Source organism: Sardina pilchardus, chromosome 18, assembly GCF_963854185.1.
Source record: "Sardina pilchardus chromosome 18, fSarPil1.1, whole genome shotgun sequence".
NCBI classification, from domain to species: domain Eukaryota; kingdom Metazoa; phylum Chordata; class Actinopteri; order Clupeiformes; family Clupeidae; genus Sardina; species Sardina pilchardus.
Window position 1 is genome coordinate 16,356,350 of NC_085011.1, and position 11,198 is coordinate 16,367,547.

Genomic DNA, 11,198 nt, shown 5'->3' on the forward strand with positions numbered 1-11,198 from the left:
CAGGACAGGTTTACTTTTTTAAGTATCAGTAACTTTATGTTTATGATTGGCATACGCAACATTCGAGTTATTATTGGGGGGTTACCTGCTTAAGTGTTTAGTGATCCTTTCAGTCTCTTAATTAGTGCGTCAGCCTTCAAGTCTAATAAGTCACAAAAGAGAGGTCACGTTTCTACCGGCCTTCAGGTGCAGTAGCAGAGGTATTGTTTATAAAGCACTTTATTACAGCACAAAGACTGGGCCGGACTCACAGTGATGGAGAGAAGAACAGAGATAGCAGAGACAGAAGATGGATATCTTAGTGTGCACCCCACTCCCCGTCTAGAAACAGATTGTGAATAGCGACAGTATGCACATATAACGTGGGCATACCGGCGGCCAACACTAAAGGTAAGAAGGCATTTAGACAGTCTTATTGTAGTATGGTTTTTTTCCTTACCTCTTTATCGCCATAACATTCTCAGAGACACTCTAGTGCAGGCTGGTCAATCAAAATTGGCGTTTAATGAGGCCAAGCTTAAAGAATATGTTAAAAATGAATTTATTGTTCTAAACAATTGATCTCCATTAACATGTTATACATTTATGATCTAATCAATAGTCAATGAACAATTTAGCTCTAACATTAAAATGGTGCCTCTTGAGTGGATTAATGTAGCTGGTCTGGACTTACACAAAATGACTTCAGAATTTTTGAAAATTTATTTCGGTATTTAAAAAAAGAAAACATTTTAGCCATTTCCTAAACCCAAGCAGGCATTTATTACTATAAACAGGTACTTGGAATGCATCTAATTTTACAAAAAAGAGAAAGATTTCAACATTATTGACAAATTATGGCAAACAATTTGACAATTAAATGGCCACCTATTTAGAGAAGCTTACACATTGTGCTTTATGTTCTTTTATTACATCTTTTATGTACAGATACATCTTAACACAGAACAGAGCACTTTTCGGTAGCTACATACATAGCTGACTGCTTTCTACCCCAATACCGAAATTGAAAATTAAATTTACAAACGCAATAGTTAACATAATTAAATTAACAAGTATTAAAAAAGAAGTTATATACAAGATGGTTATCTTCACTTATAATAATAATAATAATAATAATAATAAATCAATCTGGCCTTGATGAAAACAGGATCACGAAAAGGATCAGTAAGCGTAAGTTATGTGGCAAATTCATGCTTTTGTTTACGAATAACACACAGTTATGTACAACCAAAATGACAGCATTTCACGGCAGGGTCTGACGCTTGGACCCCGCCTTTCACATTTAGATCTCAGTGTTTGGCTTCCCCTCTCATTGTTCAACTAATGAGTCCATCTTATCAAAATATCAGTGGGTTGGATCAAGGCCTAGGTTTAAATGGATGGTTCCTGGGTCCTATATCAAGGTGGGGGGGGGGGGGTGGCGGTCGAGGGAGGGAAAGAGCAATGAACACGTTTTGAGGAGTCAGAGTAATTAATGTGATCATGTTGGAGAACACAATGTTTCGGAGCACCTTCAATATCTACCATATGGATGTTCTCTGTACCCCCGTCTTGCAGGCCTGGGCGCCGGGGCTTTCAAAGGCGCGGGGCGTGTTGTAGTCCAGTCCTCTTCTGCTACAAGTAGAGGACAAGTACAAGCTGCCACATCACACAAGCACAGGAACATGTAGAGTGCAAGCTGACACATCACAACAGCACAGGAACAAGGTAAGCAGCACTGACTGACACATCACATAAGACAATGAAGAGTGAACGTACAAATTGCCACATAACATGACTGTATACTCAATCAAATGTGTCAAAATGACTACACCTTCAATAATGCTTCACCTGAATGCACCAAACACACAGCTTGACTTTGATCAGTCAAACCCCTTAGCACAAAGCGCACATCATTAAATTCAGTACATGTATGCTACCATATTTTGTGACATTGAAACATATCTCCATGCATGTTGCACACACAAGCATCATGCCCTACCTCATCTACTGTATCTAAATATACTGTACATGAACAGTATATGGGGACTGCAGTGAAACACAAATGCCATCCAGGTAGCCTGTGCCCTGGACCTGTGCTGTCTTAAGCAGAGAATTTGCTGGGAATCCACTCACTATTAGGCTTTCAGAACATGCCCGGCCGGTTCCGTCAACAAAACAAACAGCCGACCGCCGGGGCAAAGAGGCCTTAACCTTCAAAGAGAGTGCTGGCCAGGTCGCTGGCTGGGGACACTAAATCACATCACCCTTTTTGGGAAGGGATGTGTGAGAGACTTTGGCAACTAGGCGGCTGAGGGATTGTGACATGAATTGGATTGCTGACTCCATAATAAGCTCTTGTGCCTTTGAATTGTACAGAGGTTTATGACTAAGATGGATTGGATTGAAACGGCACGTGCAAGCGAGACACACACACACACACACACACACACACACACACATACTCCTTTCTCTCGCTCACAGTTAACTTTACTCGAAAAATCGGAGCGTAATTAAGGTCGGCCAGGTTGTCACACCAGTGTAATCTAGCCCTGCTGCTGGAAATTAATTAGACCAACCCAGTGTAATAAGGCAATGTCCCAGTGCAAGCTGGCAGGACATGGCACCTTGTTAGTGCTTGAAATGACATGAAACAGCCACTCCTCAATCGGCTCCACACAGAGGTTTGGGGTTCCATGCTACAAAGTGTTTATGGGGCATGAAATCAAATCATTGCTCTCCGTTTTTTCCCTGCCGCTTCGCCCAGGCCTCCAGTGCGCCAGCCCTCAATTTCTACCGCACCGGGAAAATGAATGACCGGATTTCCGGTCCACATTGCCGAGTGGCCTCTGTGGAGGGGGGGGGGGGGGGGTGAAAAAAACAAACAAACAAAAACAACAGGAGCCTTGCCAAGTGCAGTGGGATGGTGGGTATCAAACATAATCCTACGAGGGGCACACTTTCAAAAAGCAAAAACGCCAGCCCGGCAGGCAGCCTCCAAAACACCCTCACAATAGGCATCAGCCCAAAGCCTCCAGGTCCCCCGCTGGCCCAGGGCCTGCTAGCTACCGCAGCCCAGCCAGGAGGCTACCTTTGCCAGGTGGGGAAGGGCATCGCTCGTGGCAGCCTCCTCCGTCCCAGGGGGTTCTAGTGGTCTGGCACCAGCCGACACAATGAGGCTTTTCACTTTATCTCTGGGCTGTGAAACATTAGCGTCGCTCTGGGAGGCGGTGGGAGCTGAGCCAGGATTGTCTGGTTAACGCGGCGACTGAGTCAGATAAAGAGGCGCCGTCACCTTCTGCGTAGGACACAGTGCCTCTTGACTGGGCCAGTTCACATACAGACAATTCCAAGAAAACAATAACGCGGCATTTGTATGTCTATTTTCTTGACAGCAAAATACAAAAATACAAACAAAGTTAGAGTCATACTGTACAGTGTGGCAAACATCCACGTCTCAAACACGGCAAGAACTGGATGGATTCGTTTCCTTCTGACAACATGTCTTCAGTAATGTTTAACCGTGTCTCAAAGAAGGCTAAAACTGAGCATTCTGCAAAAAACAGCTGGAGGAAAGTGCTGAGAATGTAAGAAGGTCTACTCTCGTTCAGCTTTATTTGAAAGGACCACTGCCACTCTGATTGACAATGCACAGACCAAAGCCAACTTACATCACTGTTAAACACAAGAAATCATATGGTGTAACACAGTTGAGTATACAGTATGAAACCTGCAAGCCAGGCTCTTACCATAGTTGTTGTAGGATTCTTCAGAGGTCCCATGGCCATATTCATAATATTCAGAAATGCTGAAAAGGAAAAGGTTCAGATCAGCACAGTTCAGTTCAGACAACTTTACTGATCCCTATGGAGGCCAATTAATTTGCTGCTAACCCAGTCAGTCCATACCCTCATTTCAAACTCACAGGCATATACGGTATGTCAGAGACAGGCCAGTAAGCAACATAAAGAATAAGAAATGTCAAAGTAAGGGTGAGGGTTTTTATTTATGAGATATACTGTATTTAAGCAAAGGAAATATTCCTGAGCACTGCATGTGTTATTTTACAGCACATGCTCAGGATCATTCTTATGCAACTACTAGGCAAGCTGCAGATCTACACTCTGCACCATGTCTAGTCGAGCCCAATTGTCTATACGCTACAGGGGTGCTAAACTATGGGATCATTTTCCCCATTTAGCATTGAAATGTTGCACTATGTTTTAAAAGATGTTAAAAGGCTCAAATAATTGCTGGCTTATATGGTTACCAATAGTTCTTCTACCTTTGTTGGCATACATGCTATATTTCTTTTCCTTTCATGACTTACAAGTGCACTATTTTTTTTAGAAAGTTTACCTGATTTGTTTTGCTTTGTTTAAACTTAATGCAGTGGTTTATTTTTAGGCGGAGGCTTCATATAAGCCTGTTTGAGCTTTTTTTCTCTCCTTGCACTGCTTTACTGTATTAGCCTGCCAGGTTACTGCTTTATGGTAATTTCTCTGTATTTATGATATCTTTTAAAATGTGCTAAATAAAAAAGAAAGAAAGAAAGAAAGAAAGAAAGAGAGAAAGAAAGTTATATAAAATATAAACATGTAAAAAATAATTATACAAAAGCAATACAATGGGCATTAAAAATGGCTACCCTCTGAATGTAGTGGCCTGATAAGAGAAGGGATAAAAGGTGGCTTGATCTTCTGAGATCATGAAAGGATGATTGACTGATTGACTTTCCAGAACCCAACTTTTATCAAAGAAGTAAAGATGCTTATAACAGCAGAGGATTGTGTTAGAGGATTTTTGTTCAAAGAAGGTAACCTGGAAATATCACCAGACTGAGAAGAAATAACCGCTTGCGATAATGTCCAAAATGCCTGTGCTTTCTGTTGCTGAAATATCCGCTGAAATTAGCATGCTAATCAGCTATTTTGGACTGTAAGCTACTCTCTCACGATACCACCAAAGATCCTTCATTACTGACTCCTTTAACCCTCTCTGATACCACTTATTATATCTCCAGAAGCTCTGTGCTGAATACTCGCAAATCAGTGGAAGAATACCACTGCTTAAAATAATGGTGAGTTCAAGCCAACTCAAATGCTACGCATAAAACCCTTTCAATTACAGTTAGCATTACATTAGCTTTTAATGTAATTTAATGTAATTCTGTGTTCTGTGTCTTTGTAAAGCGTCTTTGGGTACCCAGAAAAGCGCTATAAAAAACTGAGGTATTATTATTATTATTACACACACAATCAAAGGGGGACCCTAGATGTAGTCAGTGAACTTGTCTTATACTGTAGCTCAGTAGAAATGGACATACCTTTTTGACTGATTACTATAAGTGTCATCATAGGCATCATAACTCTGGTCATCATATTCGCCGTCGTAGCCATCATCGTAACTCTGAAAGAACAGAGAGAGGAAAAAACAGTTGTAATAAGTTTTGCAGGAAGCCATTGTTTATTGTTGTGTATATTTGATCTTCAATCACCAAACTCAGTCAGTCAGTCTGTGGACTGGGCTGCCTCAGATCAATTTAAAGTTTTCAGCGAATCCTCCCGCCCTAGCTTTCTCTCAGTCAAAGTTTCTGCTCTTGTATCGGTGGGAACAAGGGCCCAAGACAGCCAGTCAACTTAAGCCCAACTCAATTTGATCTTCACATCGAGGAGCCACTAATCACTTCAGCTTCAGAAATCAATGATTAATTATGTCGAGAAGGGAATTTCCCTCATAAATATACTCCCTAAGTGAGCCGAGTGACATGGGCGCTGAATGCTGTCCAACAGCAGGTATTGATTCATCCTCTGAGGAGCAGTGGTTCTATTGGTCATGTCCCAAAATAAAGTGGCTAACCTTTGGGACAGTTTCAGCAGCCATTTTCTGTTCTTTTTAATTCCCCTTTCACAGAACAAAAGGTGTTTTTTTCTGTGCTTGAATACTAACTAACCAGCCAATCATTCTCAGCACTGCACACCAAGATAATGAGATCTAGAATCATCTATTACATCAAACAAGTCAAACCTTACAAAAGAGAAAGAGAGAGAGAGAGAGAGAGAGAGAGAGAGAGAGAGAGAGAGAGAGAAACTCTGAAGTTCAAAAATGTCTTACTGTATGTCTGCTAAGGTAATTATGCCTAGGTACAAATCCTTAAGCAATCAATTATGTGAAACCGCACAGAGAAGGCGAGAGGAAACCTGATTGCAATTCAAAGGTTATATCAAGCTTAAGCTTCCAGTCACGCTGCAATGCTGTTTTGCATATGCTGTTAATCCTTTTGCTGTCACCGTCTCCATGTTTACCCTCCGCCCAGTTATCGCCTTCATCAAACATTTGGGAAGGTGAAGCCAGTCGTCGCTTATCACTGACTGGATCTAGTTTAAATCATTTTGGTGGTGTTCAAAGTGTGTCTGTGAGCCCATCACCATCATCTCCATCGTAATCTCTCAGGTTTTGATTCCCCTTTCTGTCAGTGTGTCTGCCACTGTCAGGCAATAAAACTTCTGACACACACAAAAAAGAAAAAGAATTTCAAAAGCTTTAGTAACAGCTTAGTAACACCAGCCCACCATCTCATTCTTGAAATCTAATTTTAAACACAGTTCTAGGAACACATACATACATCTATGGGCATGTTTACGTCAAAGCTTCCATGACAGCTGCAGTCAGTGGTGGAGGTTGAAAAGCAAAATGACAAATAAAACAAAATACATTGAAAAACATTCAGGATGAACCAAGTATTGTTCATCCAAAACAATAACAACAACATAATAATGGTTTAGCTGTCTAAGCCACTAGTGCCTCAAATTGTCTGCAATTTTACAAGACTGTCAGGAGCAACGCCTAACCCCCCCCCCCCAAAAAAAAAAATCCCCACACTGCCGTCCTTAACTGTCTCTCGAGTAAGTGGAACCGTCACAATCCTGATAGCAAATACCAATTTCAGTACAATAGTGTAATAGCTCCATGCCGATTAGGCTGAATTAAATACATGGTGCTAGTCTTTTACTGTCAGCGACTTATCAGAGAAAGGCCCACTCATTACGGTATTAAAGCTCTTTCTTCACCCCCCCCAAACGACATTCCAATTCTGCACAAGGTTTGCAGTGGTTCTGTAAGTATGAACACGGATTACACTAAATTAAAGTTGGGGGATTATGTCAGGGATTAAGTTGTTCCGCGGGATCTAACACCTCCAGCTTCTTCTATTAGTCTTCGTTCATAATGAAAGGGTCAAGACACCATCCCGTTTCTCTAATTGACCATTTTGTTAACGTGGGCATGCAGGGAGAAAAGGAAGATATCTACATATCCTGCGAGCACAAATCCCTATGGCAGATTCCCAAGGCATTTAAAGGAATCTGAATATATCGGAAAAATATGTAAAGTTGAGTCGCTTAAAATCGCACACTGTATTCACATTAACTTACTTTCATTGACTTTATTGACAGAGCTAGCTGCCTCGTTAAACAGGCTAAGGTGAAATATGTTATTTGAGGTTATTCCAATAAACATTCATACACATTCTGCTATACTCTATTAAACACACTCTCAAGAAAAGGGGGTAATTTATAGACATTAACAGAATTTTAAGTCTGAAATGTCAGTCTTCAGAGTTCCACTTAAAACTCTCTGAAGAGAAACTCTCTATAGTTCCATTCTGATGGTTCTTAGGCCACTTCTTGTACAGCAACTTCTCAACTGTAAAGCAGCAAAAACAAATTCTGTCTTTATGAAAGCTTTTACATGGAGCACATTCAAGAATGTGTCCTCTTGTTCCTGTAAGATTGTAAGTATTATCACTCATAGTACCTAACTGGCATCCAGTTACACCCCACATCTACAGTGTAGTTGCAGTTTGCTCAGTGTTGCCACAATTGATGGTTTCATGCCAAATTGGGTGGCCTTTCAGCCATTCCCGGAAAAAAGAAATCATTATAAAATAAGAGAAAAGCATTGTTAAACCTTCAAGTGACTTCATGTATTGACTGTTGTATCCCATCCAAAGGGAGACCTATTTCCTGGGAGGGAACAGAAGCTCTCCTAGCCTGATGGCCGGTTCTGTGGCTTGTTCAGCTCCGTGGGTGGCCTTTCCTTTTCTACGAAGAACCTGTTATTTGGACCGCTTCAATTGCTGTCATCGGACTGCTTTGGAGCTGCTTTTGTTAGCTTGTTTTGAGACTGTGTGACGGTCGGAAACCCTACAGCCTTGATGTGTGTGGAAGTGGTCAGCATGTGTTCTGCTCCTATGTCCTACTGTGCCTTACCCTCTCTTTGGTGTTCACGTGTGCGCACATGTGCCATTGGCATGTATGAGGAAGAGAGAAAGAGAGATGACAGAGAAGAGAAAGAGAGGGAGAGAAAGAGAAAGGAGCGATAAAAGAGTGAATGGAGAACCCTGGATTATTTTCATACAAATACATTATCCGTGCCATGCTATAGCATTAGCTGTAATTATTTGGACCTTACAACACAGTAACTCTGCCTTCTCTACGGAATCTATTCCAAACTGCCCCCCCCTCCACCCCCCCCCCCCCCCACCCACCCCACCCACCCCACCCCTGAAAGCCATAGTCCTGTTCCATGCAGATGCTGCTAATATAATATCTGACCCACTGCAGTGCTATTCACTATAGACCTTACCTCTGACCTTTGGTGACCTGAACACAGGCCTGACCAGCCGCCCACCACGCACGCATACATAACAAGTGCAGCTCTGAGTTAATGATGCCTGATTCTTACATTTCAACAGTCATTTGGAAAAAGCAATTAACTCCACTCCTATTGAGCGGGCCAAAGAGGAAATAAATCAAGTGTTAACACACGGGCGGGGAGCTGCGGCTTGGTGTAATTAGGACGGTAGGCGTCCGAAAAGCCCTCAATACGGTGCTTCATTATCAATTGACAGCCACAGACTCCCGTGACAGGCGGTGGTCTACATGCACTGCTCCCCACAGACGGCAGACAAGAGGGGGAGAGAAATTGGAGTCCCAGGCACCTTTTGTCTGGGCCTGTATTCAGCCGGGCGACTGGGGAGACGGAGCTCTTAGCTTTGTGTTATCGGAGTCGTCCTTCCCTCTCTACACCCTACAGAATGGGTCTGTCTAGCCCCCCGTGTTAGTGGCTAATGCGAAACCCTCCGCTGTGAGCTGAATCAAAAGGCTTTGACGGTCAATTGTTTGTCCGACTGGCCGTGTGTAGCGTTTGGCAATGCGGACCTCATTCTGGAGTACCAGAAGCATGTATAGACAGGTGTGTGTACATCCAAACCTAAATTGCGAACAGGTGCAGGACATGGCAAACGCGAGTAAGAAAAGAGATATCTGCACACTGTGTCTGATACATTTGGTGGCATTTATGAACTATGACATTTGCTCCATCTGGCTGCTTATAATGATATAAAACACATGATGCTAAATAAACAGCAATGAAGGTGCTGTGAGAAACAGACGCACCTCATGGTTAAATTAAAAAACATTCCTTCCTGTGGTACTGTTGCTTCGGCAACCTCAGAGAGCAAACAAGGTGAGGCGTTTCTTTTGCACTCTGCAGAGGTTGCAGGTGTCTGGAGTCTCCCGAGTGGCAGGTGTTGATGGCACCTCTCGTTTGCCCAGTTAATATGCAGTGGCTGCCTCAGCGCCAAGGTGAATCAAGCCAACGGGCTTGAAAAAAAAATAAACAAATGAATAAATACATGTACCTCTTGGTGATGATCTCTAAATCTCACACATTTCTAAGGGTGTTTACTGTAATTAACACATAACTCTCTTGCGCCAAGGCCTATCTCAATGTTTTTAAATGTTGCGAACTCACTGTAAGAACTTCTAATGAGCACTAGAGTATTAACAAAAAAAGAAAAGTTACTACCTACAGTAACTGAGTCTTTGTAAGATGTCAATGTGAAATAAAACAGTGGCTTAAATTCATGAAGTTGGGCAGTAATCTTTGGTGGCATGACTTCCATTTTTCATATGTATGAGATGTGAAATGGTTCCTGTTAATAGAGGGGGGTGGGGGGGGGACATATTCGCCACAGAGACTTAATATGCTTTACTTGGCTCAGCTATGACACAAACATGTCCACAATGGAATTTAGCCTCTATATTGCCTGATTAAAAAACCCTCCCTCGTTCCCAGCGAGAAATTTGATATCCAAGCAAAGGAAGCAAAAGAAAACTCCATTAAGTTTCATTAATCTGCATGTTTCACATACAACTTGAAACTCTAAAAATGCAAAATAAAAGAAATTCAGCCATTGCATCTCCAGAGCCAATTTAATAATAACATTCAGTTCAGTGTCACACTGGCGTAATGGAAGATGGAAAATTGCCGACGTTTTTCATTCTCTTACTGCTCAGGGAAAAAAAAAATGACTACAGTTCACAAATCCTTGAAAGCAAGACATGAAGCTTTGGCCCTTGGGTATTCAATCGTTCTCTCTGTGTATGAAATTATTAAACAATCTACTTGAGGTGTGTGTCCTACATCTGTTTTATTAAAGAGTGCCGTTCTGCATGGAGCATTCCATTTCCATAATTAGTTCGGCTCAGAAATGTCAACTCAGCGATGTAACCAAGCCTATTGTTAAAAAGCAATTACTGTGCTCATGTGAATGGACCAGGTGAACCTGCAGTGCACCTCAAAACCACGCGGCTGTCTTCAATGGGATCGGGCTTTACGTGAAGAGTGTAGAGAGGCGGACAGCATACGGCTCGGTGTCATATCGATGGCTGATGAGATTTCTTTTTTCTTTTTTTTTCTCCATGTGTGTTGCGTAATGATTCTCTGAGCAGCGCAGCACCACTTGACTCCTCCGGAGGCGTTTTGAGAGCGACGCGGAGAAATGAGCTGAACGAGCTAAACGTATGACCTTTCACCCCATGCACTTATGGCGCAGATTCTGCCTCCTGCTCGTAACTCCATCGTCATAAGCAGCACAGCTCTGTGGGCACAACACTGTCTGTAGTAGCACACAGACACATACGGCTACACGAGGGAGCAAACACTAGCTCAGCGCCATGCCTTTTTATAGGACTCCCTTGTAAAAACGGCACCAGGGAGCACATTCTGTGACAGTAAGTGGCATGGGCTTTATGGCACTCTCCTGTAAAAATGGCTCTTCATATGGATGGAAGACCCTGGTGTATGCAACTCTCCTATGCATTGCCAGATGCTGCATTAAGCACAGAGCAGCATACACATTCACGGTTCACTTA

At 42.4% G+C, this 11,198-nt stretch overlaps 1 protein-coding gene across 1 annotated transcript in view; it reads right to left on the reverse strand.

Annotated features, from left to right (window-relative positions):
* Positions 1-1,513: 1,513 nt before the first annotated feature.
* Positions 1,514-11,198, reverse strand: part of khdrbs2 (KH domain containing, RNA binding, signal transduction associated 2) — a 66,033-nt gene continuing 56,348 nt past the window's right edge. The window contains exons 7-9 of the mRNA XM_062519796.1: positions 5,306-5,388; positions 3,729-3,787; positions 1,514-1,614 (exon numbers count right to left, since the gene is read on the reverse strand). Of these exons, the coding sequence (XP_062375780.1) occupies positions 1,514-1,614; positions 3,729-3,787; positions 5,306-5,388 (243 nt within the window). The remainder of the gene's footprint in view (positions 1,615-3,728; positions 3,788-5,305; positions 5,389-11,198) is intronic.